Genomic DNA, 18162 nt, shown 5'->3' with positions numbered 1-18162 from the left:
ATTAGACCACAATACTGCTTAACGATCTGGTCCAATGTCTCCCTGTGAATTTGAGAAATGCCTTACAGAGAGACATGGGGCCAAAATGCTTCCCTGATTTACAGCAGTGCAATTCCAGATTAACTCATCTGAAGTCAGTGTGACTGCTCCAGATTTAACTGATGACAGAATCTGTCCAGTTTTCCAGTGAATACACAATGTTGCTAGAACGCATAAATGTTCAGAAGCAGAAGATGACTAATTAACTCTGTGCACAGCCTCTTTGCAAAATAGGCTTCTTTGGGAATAAATCATCTTGACATACAACAACAGCGAAAGAAGCCTGTATCCCAGCAGCACAAACAACCCCGCAGGGCTGGGAGACGCTGGAATTCACGGTCTTTCCAGGAGCGCTTTCCTCCGAACATGAGAGCAAGATCTCAGGCTGGGAGGAAATTCTACTGAACTAGAAACCTGATTTGGAAAACTCCATTTGGATGTTATAATGTTACCGAGAAAAACCCCCAGCCATTTTGCTCAGCCCAGAAATCTGAAAGCTGTAAGAATCCCTGCTCAGCATAGACAAAGTCTGAGATGTCTTTGCATATAGAAGGGGTGCCGCATCAGACAAACAGGAAGGGGAAAGTTGCTGGGAGAAAGGAACGCCAGGATTCCAGTCTCAGCTGCCACTTCTGTGCCATATAGGACAGGGTAGGGCACAACTTTGATGTGCCTCAGTTTCCCCCACGTGTAAAATGAAGATAATGATCTTGTACTTTGCAGAGGTGTTGCAAGAATTTCATTGCAGTGGTTAATGTGCCCCACCCTGGGAGGGGCAGAGCATTTTTATCTCCCTGTAAAGCTAACGGGAGCTGAGAACACACATCCCCTTGCAGATTTGGGAGTAGATCCACCAACCGGTGGCAATTGTCATGACCAGCTGAGGAGCTGCCCCTGGGACTTGACATTTGCGAAGTGCTTTTGAGGGTTTAAAGTGCTACATGAATGCCAAAGGAATTCAGTTTTCTAGTAGACTGAAATATAAATGCAGGGGTAAATTTTCATACCAGGGGTCCTAAAATCAGTCCCCTAAAGCCAGGTTTAGGCACCTACATAAAAACGACCTGATTTTCGAGGTCTGACTTCAAGCTCCCATTGAAATCAGTGATTGGTGTCATGCAGAGTGAGCTATAACAATACGTCCCTCTTGCATTTTTAAAAGGCCCGCCTAAGAAAATCTGCCTTAGATTGTAAGTATTTTTGGACCGGAAGCATCTTTTTGTTCTATATTTGTACAGAGCCTAGCACACTGGGTGTGCTATTGGAACACAAGGTATTATTTTATTATTAATAATGGAATGCCATCAAACGATGAATAAAGCAAATATACAAAAGGCATCAAACCAAGAAAAGAGATTTTCAAGTCTTTTTTTTCCCCGCCATGAGCCTAAAAATATTAGGACTGAGGCCTGGTCTACACTGGGGGCGGGGATCGATCTAAGATACACAACTTCAGCTACGAGAAGAGCGTAGCTAAAGTCGACGTATCTTAGATCGACTTAGAATCACTTACTTCACATCCTCGTGGCGCGGGATCGACGGCCGCGGCTCCCCCGTCGACTTTGCTTCGGCCTCTCGCCGAGCTGCAGTTCAGCAGTCGACGGCAGAACGATCGGGGATCAATTTATCGCGTCTACACTACACACGATAAATCGATCCCCGATAGATCGATCGCTACCCGCTGATCCGGCGGGTAGTGTAGACGTACCTTGATTCTTCTCTCACTTAAACAAGTGTAAGTGACTTCATTGAAGTCAAAGGAGTTACAAAGGTTTCAAAAGAGAACTAGACCTAATGCTCCGTGGTAGGATGCACCCCACTTGATGTCTGATGCAAAAACGACACCACAGACATAGCTGGAAGTAGAAGCAACCAACTGGCCTTCTGGATGACGTCACTTCCTGTCCTTTGCCTCAGTTTCCCCAAATGTAAAAAGAGGATAATGATACTGCCCTCCTTTGTAAAGTGCTTTGTGATCTATACGCTTGGAAGGATTAAGTTTTTTATCAGTAAATGTCAGTAAAAGTTGACTTCACTGTACACACGCCGACTAACAAAACAATATTTTGATTGATAACCATCAGAATTCACAGATAGGCAAAGGAAGAAAAATGCTACTTGAGAACTTACTAGAGTTTGATTTAAGGATATTTACGTTGCATATTTAACCATGATAAAGTTTTCGCTTTTTGAATCTCAATGTCATTAAAAAAATGATTGTGCCCCGCCCACTCTCTGACCTCCACACAACTTCCTGCAATTCCTAAAATGTAAATAAATAAAAAATATGCTTAAAATCCATAATTTTGTGCAACTGAAAATTTAAACTGAGAAACAGTTTAAAAATTCCAAAAAGTAAACATTGATATCGGTCAAATTTATATAAAAAATAGAAACCAGAGTTTGCCAAGCCTAGCTATAGAAAAGCCAGGTATTATCAGTATTATTATGAGGCAAACCGACATTTTTGATCGTTTAGCACCACGCCCTGCTAGCCTGACATCCTCGCTTGTGATAGTGCCGATGACAAAAGGTGGGTAAAGGTTGACCCTCTGCAAAATGATTGGACAATTCATGTTGGAAAGAAGGGGTCTACATTGCGTTCTTCGCTCACGCAAATGTTCCACTGCTGGGCCAAATCCAACTCCTGCTGGTGACTCACTTTACCTCAACAAGATTACTCAAGATTACTCAAAATGAGCAAGCTTTGGCCCTAACTTCAGGACAATATTGCCTGAGTGAGGACTCAGTATGCACTGTGTGACCTTTCCATGCATTAGTGTCTCACGTAGGGTGACCAGATGTCCCGATTTTATAGGGATATCAGGAAAAACTTTTTCACTAGGAGAGTGGTGAAGTACTGGAATGGATTACCTAGGGAGGTGGTGGAATCTCCTTCCTTAGAGGTTTTTAAGGTCAGGCTTGACAAAGCCCTGGCTGGGATGATTTAGTTGGTGTTGGTCCTGCTTTGAGCAGGGGGTTGGACTAGATGATCTCCTGAGGTCCCTTCCAACCCTGATAGTCTGTGATTCTATGAATGTGAACTTTCAAGCAGGACAGTGACATGATTTAGTTGGGGATTGGTCCTGCACTGAGCAGGGGGTTGGACTAGATGACCTCTTGAGGTCCCTTCCAACCCTGATCTTCTATGATTCTATGATTCTATGATATTTGGGGCTTTGTCTTATATAGGTGTCTATTACCCCTTACCGCCGTCCCGATTTTTCACACTTGCTGTCTGGTCACCCTAGTTTCACGCCGCCAGTTGCTTTACATTTTGATACTCTTCGTAACGATCCAGTGAATGAACATTATTTGGGGGCAACATGCATATTTAGACATTCCACTGAAGAGTCATTTATTCATTAAAATAAAAATGAACATTTTATACTTTTTAATTCAAACTTTTCACACTGTGGTCCTGCTGGCATAACTTGGCATTGCTCCACTGGAGTAAATGGGGCCAGATTCCCACCTGGTGTAAAAATGGATGCAGCTCTATTGAAATCAATAGATACATGCCAATTTACACTTGCCGAAAGTGTACCCCTTGCTGTTATGGGAAGGTACCTATTAATCTAAGACACTTTGGGTCTGATTCTCCTCTCCCTTGTGCAGCTTTTACATCCGTATAGATCCATTGACGTCAGTAGACTCCCTGCTTATGTTGATATCAATGAGAGGAGGATCGAAGTCTTGATATCGTCCATAAAGCCAATGCATGTTGGAATGGACAATGCATGTTGGAATGGAATCCATGTTGCTATGGCAATGTCTGGACAGATCACATGGGAGCTGATGTCATTATCTTTGTCGTAGATAACGTTACATTTTTAAATGTAACCTCCAGATATGCAAGCAGCCAAGCGCTTTCTAAACTCTACAATCCCGAGATTACAGCACCCCCTTGCTACAACTCAGCCTTATCCCTGCCATTGGAGGTTTAATTAAATGATTAATTTCCTAATTTCTTACCTGAATGAGCTTCAGGTGCTAATGACTCACACAACTGGCAATAAGTGGCAACAGGAATGCTGGGGGAACACACATTGTGCAAGCATCAGGTTTTCTGACTGCAATAAAAAAAATCAGTTTTAATTCAGATTCTTTCAAGTTCTCAGGCAAAGGAAACCAGTTCTGGAAAGTTATCAACAGAAAACAAGCTATGATCCGATGATGATGCCCCTAAGCCTCTAATTTTGGATTCATTATCTCTGCTGGCTGCTCATGCACCCAACTCTGCAAAAATCTAGCTCGAGACGGGATCTGAACTGCCTGCTTTCCTTATGCAGAGCAGTATCTTACTTTGCCAGCAGGCCCATTGAAGTCAACGGAACTAACTGCATCGCGAAGTACCATTCAAGACGGACACGGTTGGCAGAGTCTGGTTTATGAGTAAATCCACTGGCCAAGATTTTCAAAAGTTTCTAGTGATTTTCGGGGGCTTGCCCGATTTGCGATCCCTTCCAGGGGACTGATTTTCAGAAACGGCTCGCTGAGAATTGGAGCCCCCTTAAACTGGCTCAAGTCATGCACCCAAAATCCAAAGTGACCAAAATCAAACAGAAACTCATGAAAATCTTGACCGGTGCGGTAAGCGCCAACAGATCTTTTACCTGAGTGAGGTTGTGCAACATCGGACCTAAAACCAGAATGTTGTGAATTCCACCAGCAAATGTCACTACTGGGCACTGATGACTGGAAACCCCCCGTTGAACGTCGTAATTTTGCAGCTCAGCAGGTGAAAAACAAGCACAATAAAAACACAGCCTCACTCCCTTACTTTTAGAATTGACCCTGACTGAGAAGTCCAGTAGCGTTGACTAGGAAATGCTACCCTTTTTATAGGTTTTTTTTAAAAAAACATGCCGATAGAATTTAATAGATAATTCCATCCCTCCTGTATAATCCCATAAATTGGCTCAGACCGTAGACGTCTCATTATGTACCAAATTCCATAGACCGTATCCTCAGCTGGTGTAGCTCCAGTAACTTCAAGGCTGCAGTGTCTTTCTGACCCTATAGAATTTGAGTAATTTCTATAGACCCCTATTGATTTCATTCCAGTTCAAATCTATAATGCTTTTCCTTAGGGGGCAGTCCCATATGATAATACTCCCTAATATAGTATAGATTTTTTTTTTTGACTGAACATCATCTGCAGCCTCATTACACAATTCTGCAATGAAGTCTCTCTTGAAATGTGGGCTACATTGATTTGTTTTTTTGGTGCAAAGATTAGTTGGATTCATCTTCGAAAGCTATTTCAACAGTGATTCACAGCTCTGCTTGCCGTAGCTATAAAAATATGAATTAAAGCTAAAAAAGCTTATGGCTAAGACTTTCAAAGTTGCCTAGAGGATTTGCTCACCCAACTCCCAGTAAACTGATCAAGAGTTGGACATCTAAATTCCCAAGGAGATTTGAAAATCAATCTCTCACACACACACACCACTGCTGTAATAGCTGAAACTGGCATTACTGATGTCTTTAGGTATGCAGATTTCTAAGCAGCTTGTGTATCATAATTAATAAATGGAGATATCCTATCTCCTAGAACTGGAAGGGACCTTGAAAGGTCATTGAGTCTAGCCCCCTGCCTTCACTAGCAGGACCAAGTACTGTTTTTACCCCAGATCCTTAAGTGGCCCCTTCAAGGATTGAACTCACAACCCTGGATTTAGCAGGCCAATGCTCAAACCACTGAGCTATCCCTCCCCCCTTCATGTCCTCTGTGATAAGACCTTGCAGCCCCTTTGCAATGTAAGAACCATCCCCCGAGCCCTGCAAAGACTTGAGCGTGGAAGTAACTTTACCAGTTAAAGTCAATTGTTAATAGAGCAGCTGGTATGGTCTTTTACAGATGCTAGCTCTGTGATAGTGGATGATCCAGCGACTAGTTCTGACACACCTGAGTAGCCTCTTCATGCCAAATCTCATGAGTCACTGTTTCAGAATCAGGCCTACAATCTCATTTAATTAAAAAAACAACAACCCTCCTGTGCAAGGACAAGTAAGTGCACTCCGTTACTTTTTTGCCCACAAACAATGCATTTTTCAAAGCCAGGCTGCTACCTAGGCGTGTTTGACAAGACAAGTTGCTGCAAGGTACGTCAAGCCCATGAATGCAGCGGATCGTCTCTGCATCCCATGCCAAGTGCTCCAAGCAGATAAAAGAAGCGGCGCCCCGCTCTCACATCAGAGGGGTTCCATCTCCTTCGCTCTCTGCTCTTCTCCCGCAGCACAGCTTCTATTCCCGCACTTTGCTCTCCACTCTTTTCGTTTTCAATTGAACGAGCCACCATGAGTCGAATCTCCATGAGAAAATCAACAAGTGGGGGTGGAAGCAAGACCTTCAGCTCAGGTTCTGCTGGCTTAGGCGGAGGTTTTGGTGGTGGTGGTGGTGGCGGCAGAAGCAGCTTCAGCTCGGTCTCTGTCTCTCGAGTTGGAGGAGGAAGAGCTGGTGGCTTTGGAGGTGGTGGCGGTGGTGGTTTTGGCAGCAGAAGCCTATACAGCCTAGGTGGAAATAAAAGAATTTCCTACAGTACCGGCGGCGGAGGTCTCCGGAGTGGATTTGGTGGTGGTGGAGGATACGGTTTTGGTGGAGGATCAGGCATTGGCTTTGGTTACGGTGGTGGAGCAGGTGGTGGGTTTGCTCTCGGTGGAGGTGGCGGGTATGGGTTAGGTGGTGCTGGCGGTGGCTATGGGTTGGGTGGCCCTGGGTTCGGTGGAAGGGGTGGCCCTGGGTTTCCCGTTTGTCCACCTGGCGGCATCCACGAAGTGACCGTCAACCAGAGCCTCTTGGCGCCGCTCCACCTGGATATCGACCCGGAGGTCCAGAAAGTGAAAGTGCAGGAGAGAGAACAGATCAAGACCCTCAACAACAAATTTGCCTCCTTCATCGACAAGGTGAGCACCTGTCCTGAACCCACAGGCTGCAAAGTATCTTCTCTGGATAGTTCAGTGTCTTCAAGAAAAAAAATTGAATGCTATCCTTTTCCATGAGCATGTGTTGTCTGGGCAATTTCTGTATTCACCATGGTTTATCCACAGGCAGTGGATTATTAGTATTAGGAGAAATCGCTGATTAAAAACCAGGAATTTTTCTTAAATCTCCTTGTCACAGAGATGCGCTGGGGGGGGACAATAAACTGTTTTTTTAAATCCTTCTCAAGCTTTCACTTGATAATAAACCCTCAGCTAGTGTAATGCGGTGGAGTGACGTTGATTTAAAGTAGTTGTGAATCTGGAGCCAGACTTTCAAAGATATTTAGGCACCTAAAGATAGGCACCTAGTGCGCTTTACAAAAGTGCCTACCCTGCTTAAGTTCTTTTGAAAATCCTGCCTGCATCTTTGGGTTCCTAAATGCCATTGAAAATCTGGCACCTGGTCCCAAAATTCCTATATGAAAAGTATCTGTCACTCTCTCCCTACCCCCATCTCGCTCTCTCTGCCCTGAACTGAACAATCAACCTTTTTCTCATCAGTGGTTTTGTGGATTGTTTGAATGGGTTTAAGCACCTGCCTGTGGGTTCTGTTTTTTCCCCAGGTCCGATTCTTGGAGCAACAGAACAAAGTATTGGAGACCAAATGGACTCTACTGCAGGAACAGGGTCAGACGACTGTCAAACGGAGCCTGGAGCCTCTTTTTGACGCCTACATTAATAACCTCAGGAGGCAGCTAGATAACCTTTTGGGGGAGAGAGGAAGGCTGGATTCAGAACTGAGGAACATGCAAGACATGGTGGAGGATTTCAAGAATAAGTAAGAAAGTCTGCATTAAAATCTAGGCTACTGGTATGCATGAAAAACCAAGCCAGGCATTTCATACTGTATTGAGCATCAAAATGCCTTACATGGGCATCACGTGGCATTTGCTACTCTCAAAACAGATGCATGCACTGAACTAGATTCTGATCTTGGAGCAGCTGGCTCTAACTCCACTGAAGCCAATGGAGTTCTTCTAGCGTAACTGAGATCAGAATTTGACCCACTGATTTGTTAAAAATAAAACAGCCAAGGATTTTAAAATTAGTATAGTGGATGTGCACAAATTTCAAATGCACCAAAGTGACTTAGGAGCTTAAGTCCCATTTTCAAAAAGTGACCTAGCACTTAGAACTAAGACCCATTGCCTTTTGATTTTCAAAAGTGACAGTTACTTAGGTGCCTAAATCCTAGTGGCTTTCAGTGGGACTTAGGCACTTTTGAACATTTTACCCCATATCTAAAACGCCTTCTCTCCATCCCTCATATTTACAAGACACTCTTAATCCTTGCATCCAATAAAGCATTAAGTAGCAAGACTAGCAAAGTGCAGATCTGAGAAAATTACACTTGAAGATCAGAAAAGTTTAGATAGATAGATAGATAGATAGATAGATAGATAGATGTGTTTTTAGGAATCCGCACATAATATTGGCATGGTGGCATGGCATGGATTGGCTTCTACTATTCGTTTGTGTTTCTTGTATTTGTATCTTCCATTGGCTTTTTTAATGGTCAAATATAATACATAGTCTGTTTTGCTCATTATACTATGGTTTCTGGAGGATGGAAATACTGCATGGGAAACAGACCGTGTCTTATTTCAAATCCCTCTTCATTGCCTCTTTCATCTCATTCCCATGCCAAAATCAGGTACAGAGTTGGCAACAGCCTTTTGGAGACATCCAGGTCACCTTTGCCGCAGCCCGGTCAAGATAATGCTTCCTTTCTCCTATCTTGCCATGACCCACCCTGCCTCTTTGATTTAGCCCTAAGCCATGTTGTTTCACAGAAGCATATTTTTAGCATAACGAAGTGCTTTTGCAAAACTCCAGCTAAATGGTACAGTTAGTTAGACAGACTGATTTATGATGTATTTACAGGCATTTCCATGGCAGTTGCATCTAAAACAATTAGTGACACTTGATAATGGGCCCCGATCCTGCAAAGATTTTGTCCACATGCTTAACTTGATGCCTGGTGGGTCGCTCCATTGGTTTCAGCTGGGACTACGAAGAATGCAGAAAGTTAACCATGTGGGTAATTCTGTGCAGGTTTTGGGTGAGTAACCAGCCAGTAGCTACCCTTACATCTGGGGCTAGATTTTAAGCAAGTGTGTCAGTTCTGGACCCGGTACTATTTTTCAAATGTGGACCCCCTTCTTTCAGCAAGCCACAGCTAAAGGAAATGGATGGTGCTTATACGGCCCCAGGTTACGCAGCATCTGAGCAGCTCGCAGTTGTGAACGTATTTATCTTAACACCCCCTCGAAGGGGGGCAGTGCTAGTACCCCTTGTTAAAGAGAGGGAATGGAGGGTAACATTTTCCAGAGCTCCCAAGGGATTTAGGAGCTTAAGTCACTTTAAAACGTCTGACTCCATCAAAGTCATAGCAGAGCAAGGATTTGAACTTAGGTTTCCGTCTTCATGTACTCACACCTGACACTGGACCATTTCCCTCTGAGGCCGTTGTAGGCGAAATGCTACAGTGATGTGGATTCTGCTCCCACCAGACCTGATACCACTAGCTAAGCTTGGAGACACAGTGGCGAGATTTTCATAGGCACAGGTTGGATCTAGGCACCCAATACCCATTGATTTTCAGTGGGAGTTGGGCTCCTAACTGCTCTGGATTTAAAATCCTTCCCCTCCCCTCCATGGCCCCTATCATTTGGAATAGGAGTGGCTTGCATCATAGAAATGTGGGACTGGAAGGGACCTTGAGAGAGCTTCTAGTCCAGTCCAGTCCCCTGCACTCAAGGAAGGGTCTGTGCCTTCTCTGCTAGTCACTCAAGCGGACGGGTCCTGATCTAGCCCTCTCTCTCCTCTCTCCCAACAGATATGAAGATGAAATCAACCGGCGCACAGCTGCAGAGAACGACTTTGTGGTGCTCAAGAAGGTGAGTAGCCCAGCGTCACTCATGGCCTTGAGTCCAAGGGGTGTGTGGTACCTGCAGAGTCCAGCCAACGTCAGTGGGAGCTGTGGACTCCCCCAGCTCCTGCTCGATGGGGGCCTGTCTGAGAATTACAGCTCAACCTGGCATTGGAATGTTTAGCAATACATTGTGGGCGAGGTGCTCAGCTGGAGTAACTGGGTATGGCGTCATTCACCTTGGAAATGAAACCCCCTCAGGGCCGAGAAGAAGAAGGCCTCTTCCATGCTGGTTGCATGCTTGTTACATGGAAAACAGTGGCCGGTGGCTATGCCTAGTGGTAAATCTAGTAGCCCCACCCTTACCTTCTTGCACCCTAAACCTTTGCCACCCCCAAATCCAGGGTCGCCGGGGCTGAGAAGGGCTGGCACAAGGCACTTGGCACCAGCTGCCCAGGAACTGCTGTAGGAACTGCAGTCAGAACTACCAGGATGCCCCTTCCCAGGCTGAGAGCTGGCTGCCCTGTCCCAGTAACTCTCCTTGCTCGCCTTCCTCTCCCTCTGCCCCCTGCCCCACCCCAATCATCACCCCGCACCGATTGGAACAACACTGCCCCTCCCGCACCAAGGGGCACTACCTCAGTTCTGCTCACCTAGGACCATCCATGGCCACAGAAGAAGGGCCCGGCCTTGCCCTTTAATGACACATTTTAAAAGACCTTGTACATCACGATAGAGCGACCGCTTAGACAATAACACTCTGCTAAGGCTGATGACAGCGGACGGGTGGTTTTTTTGCAGTTGTCACCAGGGCCTTTTGGCTGACACCGTAGCTCATCAGGATGTCCATGACTTTTGTCTTCTTTCCTTTAGGATGTGGACGGCTCCTACATGAACAAGGTCGAGTTGCAGGCCAAAGCAGATGCGCTGGCCGATGAAATTAATTTCCTGAGAGCTCTGTATGAAGCGGTAAGCAGCTGTCCCCCACTGTTTTAGAAACGTAGCGAGTTCCCCATCCTACTGCACCAGGCACTGATGACTGGGGATGTGTCAATTGACGGTATTTGTATGGTCCCCTTTAACATGGTACCCGAGCACCTCATAATTGTCAGTGTATTTATCCTCCCAACACCCCTGTAAAGTAGGGAAGTACTATTATCCTCATTTGACAGATGGAAAACTCAGGCACAGAGACACTAAAGCATTTGCCCAACATCGCATAGAGAAGAGAATTAAACCCAGGTGTCCTAGGTTAGCGCTTTAACCATTGCACCATACTTCCTCTGATAAGCAAGCACTAGTGTGCACTACTGTAACAAACCCCTCCTCATCCATCAGCAGCAGGCTTTGAATTCTGAACCTGCCGCACAAATGGCTACTAGTCAAACGACAGGACTGGCTTCTCTCTTGATCCCAGTGGTTGATGACTCAGCAGCAGATAGATCACGGAGAGGCACGGAGAAAAATCAAATAAGAGAAGGGACTGTCTATCCCATACCGTTGGAGCTGGTCAGAACTTTTCAACCAAATTTTTTTTTGAGTTTTCACCAAAAATGAGATTTTTTTTTTCTGGTGGGAAAATGTCATTTTTGACAACAATTTTCAATGGTAAAATCCCCAAACATTTTTGTTGGCTTCATTTTGCTTTTCGGGTTGGGTTTTTGAAAATTCCCAAAAAGGAATGTTGAGTTTTTATTCAAATTAAATCAAAATGAAAAAAAAAAAAAAAAACCCCAAACCCTTGGTTTTATTACATGTTGAAATTTTCCACACCAAAACAAATCAAAACATTTTGAATGAAAAATGGTTGCTCAACGTTTTTCTTGGAGGAAAAAAAGCCAGGTTTATGACCAGGTCTATTATTACTTATTAGCTGTATTACGGTAGCATCTAGGAGCCACAGTCACGGACCATGACCCCACTGTGCTAGGGGCTGTACAAATGCAGAACAAAAAAGTCCCTGCCCCAAAGAGCTTGCAATTTAAGTATAAGACAAGAGGGGAAAGGCAGATACTGACAGACAGACATGGGAGCCCAAGGAAACAGAGAGACACAAGTGGTCAGGAGGACGGGCAGGGATCTCAGGACACCAGCTGCCTCACGGGTGTCAGCTCTACATACAATGCAAATGACCCAGGCTTTGTGTATCTTGTAGGAACTGAGCCAGATGCAGCAGCAGGTCTCCGACACCTCCGTCGTCCTGTCTATGGACAACAACCGAAGCCTGGACCTGGACAGTATCATCCGGGAGGTCAAAGCACAGTACGAGGAGATTGCCAACAGGAGCAGAGCTGAGGCAGAGTCTTGGTACCAGACTAAGGTGAGTAACCAGGATCACGAGTGGGACTGAAGGCCAATAATGTTCTTGGCTTTTTTTATTCCTCTTATCTGCTGCTTGCATTCAGTTCCTCACACTGCACCAATGAGAGCTTTATCCTTGACTTAGACGGGTACAGGATCACATTTTAGACTGATCAAGTTCTCCAGAAGTTGGGCGTAGATGACAGGGGATGGATCACTTGATGATTGCCTGTTCTGTTCATTCCCTCTCAAGTACCTGCCACTGGCCACTGTCAGAAGACAGGACACTGGGCTAGATGGACCCATGGTCTGACCCAATACGGCTGTTCTTAAGTTACACCAGGAATGAATTTGGCTCATTGCACACAGTAATAACAATAGTAAACTATGCCACAGAGATTTTCATCATTCATTCTCAAAGCGCTTAACAGTGGTGGATAAGTATCATTTTAAATATGGGGAAACTGAGGCCGGGGCCGTTTAAGTGACTTGACACTGGTTGCCCAAAGAGTCGGTGACAGAGCCAACATTAGAAGCCAGGTCTTGTGACTCCCACATTACTGTTTTAACCACTAGGCCACACTGTCTATAGTCCTTGGGGTGTGAGGCCGTGCATGCTTTCTTTATTGTAGTCATTACGAGTGTGTCTTTGCTCTATCCGCAACATTAAGAATAAGTGGAAACACATTTGAATTCCAAGTACTGTGATTACTAATGCTAGACAGACACACAAGGCCCAGCCTTTCTCCTGCTAGTGTCCGGTGGCTTCTGCAGTACAAGACATAGGGCTCCCAATCTATTTAAATGGATACTATCCAATTCCTCAACGCTGCAGTAAGTAATGGGTCGTGTTCTCCCTCCCCCTCCCCCTTATGTCTGACTATTTAGTTTGAGGAGCTGCAGATCTCCGTCGGGCGGCACGGTGATGACCTGCGCAACACAAAGGTCGAAATTTCCGAGATCAACCGGATGATCCACAGGCTGCGGAATGAAATCGACAACGTGAAGAAGCAGGTAGGGTGGAGCCCCTCGTTACCTGGGGCAGGCTAGTGGTTGGGCGTGAGGCACAGGCGGGAGCTCGTGCACTGAGTATCGGTTCGGCTGATGGGTTCGGAGCAGGGAGGTGGTTGAGGGGCTTCTCCCTTTGTAAGAAACGGTGATGCCAGCCTGACGGAAGCTTGCACGAGACACCGTGCATTGCACACCAAGCACTCACACTTGCAAGGCCTCCGTTACCATGGTATCTCATGTCTCTCCTGAATCGCTAGCCACTGGCCCCTCCTTTTACTCAACTCTTCTAACTCTCAGTGGTAACTTTCTGGTGGCCAACGAAGCAGTTCTAGGCTTGTGCTCTGACCACTGGGCCATCCTTCCTCTCTCTTCCTCTATTAAAAACAGTGAAGCAGCTCGAGTTACACCAGCTGAGGATCTGGCCATATCATTGCCAGAGGGACTCTACCCAAGACACAATACACACCACCGATAAGCTTGAGAACCACTGATTTAGTTGGGGATTGGTCCTGCTTTGAGCAGGGGGTTGGACTAGATACCTCCTGAGGTCCCTTCCAACCCTGATCTTCTATCATTCTGTGATATTGAGAAAATATCTGTTTGCCCCTTACTTACGCTAATGTGATTCACATCAATGGAGGGGCTGCTGATTTACACTACTGTCAATGAAAGGAGTCCCATGCCCATTCCAGTCAGTGAAATTACTCCTGGTTTACAATACTGTAAGCAAAAGAGGAATGACACCCATTGGCTTCAGGGGAGTTACTCCCAATTTACACTGGAGCATGCAAAAGAGAATCATACCCATTGAGTGACTCCTGAGTTGCATCTGTGCAGGAGAAAGAGAATCATATCCATTCACGTCAGTGCAGTGACGCCTGACTTACACTGATGCATGAGAAAGAGAATCGTATCGATTGACTTCAATGGAGTGACTCCTGCTTTGCACAAAGGGGATTCATGCTAATTATTTCAGTGATCTGTTTATGACTCCAGGTTTACATGGGCTTACCTGCCCAGAGTGAGCTTTCACTCCCACATTTGGTTACTCCATTAAATAATAATCACACTTCAACGTTCCCGGTTTGCAGTGCGCCAGCCTGCAAGCGGCCATTGCCGAGGCCGAGGAGCGCGGCGAAATGGCCCTCAAGGACGCCCGAGCGAAACTGGCTGAGCTGGAGGATGCCCTGCAGAAGGCCAAGGCAGACTTGGCGCGCCAGCTGCGGGAGTACCAGGAGCTGATGAACGTCAAGCTGGCGCTGGATATCGAGATCGCCACCTACAGGAAGCTGCTGGAAGGAGAGGAGAGCAGGTGGGTGCACGACGCAATGCTACTGCAGCCCTGAGGCAAGCGAGCAGCCGCATTGCTCCCCTGAGGGCAGGATGCGAGATTGGAACCCTAAGCGGTATAATTCAGGGTATGTCTACCCAGCAACGCCGAGGTGTGACTGCAGAACCTGCGCTAGCTCTGATCGAGCTCACTTGCCAAAAATAAGCCGCAACACCTGGGCAGTGACTGGGCTCCACCTTTGAGTTCACACTGCTATTTTTAATAAGCTGGGTTGATCAAAGCTGCCTTGGGTATGCCTATCTACACCTGCGGCAATGACCCCTCCCGATTGCAGTGTAGACATACATGCAACGAGGGCCGGAACAACAGCTACCTTGTCGTGTGAGCAAATAAGGTGCCTTCCTTCATGTTTGCACAGCTCCTAGCACATTGCGAGTGACACCGGAAATGTGTCCCAGTAATGAGAAGACGATAAAAAAGAAGGTAAAATGCTGCTGTAATTGGAGCAGAGATGGGCTAAGGAGCTGCAAATGCAATCCCATGACCATGAGTACTATGAGCTAGATTAGATGGAGACTGATGTGTGATGTTTGACTGACATTCAGAGTTTAAAGATGGGAATCAGTTGCAGTGGGGGGTTTAGGTTGGCTATTAGGAAAAACTTTTTCACTAGGAGGGTGGTGAAGCACTGGAATGGGTTACCTAGGGAGGTGGTGGAATCTCCTTCCTTAGAGGTTTTTAAGGCCCGGCTTGACAAAGCCCTGGCTGGGATGATTTCGTTGGGGTTGGTCCTGCTTTGAGCAGGGGGTTGGACTAGATACCTCCTGAGGTCCCTTCCAACCCTGATATTCTATGATTCTATGAATCCTAGTGCTGGAAACATTCATAAGGCTGAAAATCTAGCAGACAAAATTATGTGTGTGAGGCAGGCTGATGACTGTTCCCTCCTTTTCCATTGTTTTCATCAGCATTCTACATTTTTTACCTAAACATTTCATCTGGGCTTTGAGCAAATTTCAATTGGCTCCATAGCTGGCTGGAAAATGGGAGGGAGAAAATGCACCAACATTCAGAAAACTTCCAATCTCCCCCTTCCCATTTTCCCATGGCCTTAAAAAAAGTTTTCCATGAAATTTCCAATCCTGAAAAATACCGGTCGGCTCTAATAGGCAATGGAGCTGGAATTTTCAAAGGGAGTCGGTAAGGCCCTTTTGAAAATTCCAGGCTATGATCCTAAATCAATTCAGACTCGAAATAAGGTGCAACTTACCTAGGGCCAGGGTGGATTCTCCGCCACTGTAGGTCTTTAAGTCAAGACTGGGGGACTTTCTAAAAGATATGTGCTGGCTCAACCAGGAGTTATGGATGCAGGAATCCCCAGAGGAGGTTCTCAGGCATGGACTATCAGAATAGATGAGCACAACGGTCCCTTCTGGCCTTAATGTCTGCAAATCTATCTGTATTGGTCATTGGTTGTCTATGAACTGAGGGTGTCACTTACATCCTTTCCTTCCTGTCTCTCTCTTTCCTAACAGGCTGGCAGGAGAGGGAGTTGGACCCGTGAGCATCTGTAAGTGACTCGACCTCTGACCTATCATTGGCTTTTCCAACTGAAGCTGATGTCTGGGTTTGGCTTCCCTCTGGAAACCACAGAGATCTCACTTGTTGTGCTTGTCGTTTTGCAGCGGTGGTCAGTTCCTCGACTGGATACAGTGGCGGAGGCAGCCTGGGAGGAGGATATGGAGGTGGGCTTTCCCTGGGAGGTGGCGGAGGAGGTGGCGGCTACAGTCTCGGCATGGGAGGCGGGAGCGGATTCGGCCTTGGCGGCGGCGGCGGCGGCGGCGGTGGATATGGCTACGGAAGCGGGATGAGCATTGGAGGTGGCAGCGGTTTCAGCTCTGGAAGTGGAAGAGGCCTGAGTGGAAGTCTGAGCTCCGGAGGGAGGAGCGGCTCCAGCGTGAAAATCGTATCCAAGACCACGACCAGCAAAAAATCCATCAGATAAAGAAGAGGCCCCCAGCGATCCCCGCATGAATGAAAACACGTTTCCTACCTACTGAAAGCAAGTGCAGCCCTTAGAAATCCATTGTGTAAATAGCTGAGCTAATCCCCACACTCAAGTCCTTTCACCTTTTCCCCGTGGATTGGGTACAGCCAGGATCTTACCATGGAAATTAGGAATGTTGTAGGCCAAAGCATTGCTTGCAATCTGTTTCACCTGTGGGGTTCTGACCAGCACAGAGGCCAGACCGTATTCCTGATTCGGCACGTGCTTTAATGTTCATTCCCATTGGAATCGTGAACTTAAAGATAAGCTGAAGCACTTTGCTGAATCGGGACCCGTCTGATCACCACGGCCAGTTAAATCCATCGCTTACAGCTGATGGGAAGGGGATTTCCATTTACATGCTGTGCGAACGTGCCTAGATATATGTTGCCTGAAATCCCTTCCCTGTTTGGGCATGTTCATTTAATTCACAGTAGAAAAGAAAATTATAGCAGCAGCCTCACAAAATTACAAATCCATCTGTTCTAGCCAAAGAAAATAGTTCCACGACACTATAATAAGGTAAGATCTGTGCCCCAACATGTGTTCTAAGCTGCGGGTGTCTTCCTGGAAACTAAAAAATATCTTCAGCGCCATCTTTTTTGTGAGTGATCCGGTGGAAAAGGTGATTGCTTTTTTGATGTATAAACTCCAGCACTGATTTCTAATTCTTTGTCCTCATGGCTACAGCCCCCTGACTTTCGGGAGTATGGTACTGTATGTCCAATAAACAGCATCTGTCATTTTTAAACTGTCGTTTACTGTTTTTTCCTCCCCAAAATATTATGAGGTGTATTATCATAGCACCAAGAGGACCCCAATGGAGAGCAGCTCTAGGCCAGGGGCAGCTCTTCAGAAGTTAATATGTGGCTCCTTGTATAGGCACCGACTCCGGGGCTGGGGCTACAGGCGCCAATTTTCCACTGTGCCGGGGGGTGCTCCCTGCTCAACCCCTGGCTTTGCCACAGGCCCTGCCCCCACTCCACCCCTTCCTGCCCCCTCCCCTGAGCCTGCTGTGCCCTCGCTCTTCCCCCGCTCTCCCCCCAGAACCTCCTGCACGCCACAAAACAGCTGATTGGGAGGGGCAGGAAGGGAGCGGGAGGGGCCGATTGGTGGGGCTGCCGGTGGGTGGGAGGCACTGGGAGCGGGGTGGGGGAGCTGATGGGGGCCTGCTGACATATTACTGTGGCTCTTTGGCAATGTACATTGGTAAATTCTGGCTCCTTCTCAGGCTCAGGTTGGCCACCCCAGCACTAGGCGCTCTTTAAACACTGAGCAAGAGACAGTCCCTGCCTTGGGGAGCTTACAGAGTATGTCTACACTGCAGCTGAGAGATGTAATTCCCCGCTCAGTTGGAACTTTGGACAAGCTAGTGCCCTACAAATAGCAACATGGCCGCAGCAGCGGGGACAACCGTGCAGGATAGCCACACAAGTACAACCCTGTCCGAGATCCTTGGTCTATGCTCAGGTGGCTAACCCCAGCTGTTGCCCGTGCTGCTGTGTCTATGCAGAAATTTTTAGTATACGAGCATGCAACATCTACCCAAGCTGGGAATTACACTTCTTAGATATAGCCACAGTGTCAAGAGATGAAAGGTCGGAGAAAGGAAGA

The 18162-nt window shown here is 46.5% G+C and overlaps 1 protein-coding gene across 1 annotated transcript; it reads left to right on the top strand.

Annotated features, from left to right (window-relative positions):
- Positions 1–6229: 6229 nt before the first annotated feature.
- On the top strand, positions 6230–17299 carry LOC128828384 (keratin, type II cytoskeletal 5-like). Its single transcript, XM_054013040.1, has 9 exons — positions 6230–6948; positions 7590–7804; positions 9866–9926; positions 10772–10867; positions 12054–12218; positions 13088–13213; positions 14302–14522; positions 16037–16071; positions 16187–17299. The coding sequence occupies exons 1-9, from the start codon at positions 6343–6345 to the stop codon at positions 16504–16506; spliced, it is 1845 nt and encodes a 614-aa protein (XP_053869015.1). The 5' UTR covers positions 6230–6342; the 3' UTR covers positions 16507–17299.
- The last annotated feature ends 863 nt before the right edge of the window (positions 17300–18162 follow it).

The sequence above is a fragment of the Malaclemys terrapin genome, chromosome 23, assembly GCF_027887155.1.
Source record: "Malaclemys terrapin pileata isolate rMalTer1 chromosome 23, rMalTer1.hap1, whole genome shotgun sequence".
NCBI classification, from domain to species: Eukaryota; Metazoa; Chordata; order Testudines; family Emydidae; genus Malaclemys; species Malaclemys terrapin.
The sequence above is the reverse complement of the archived record's forward strand: the minus strand, read 5'-3'. Positions and strand labels throughout refer to the sequence as shown.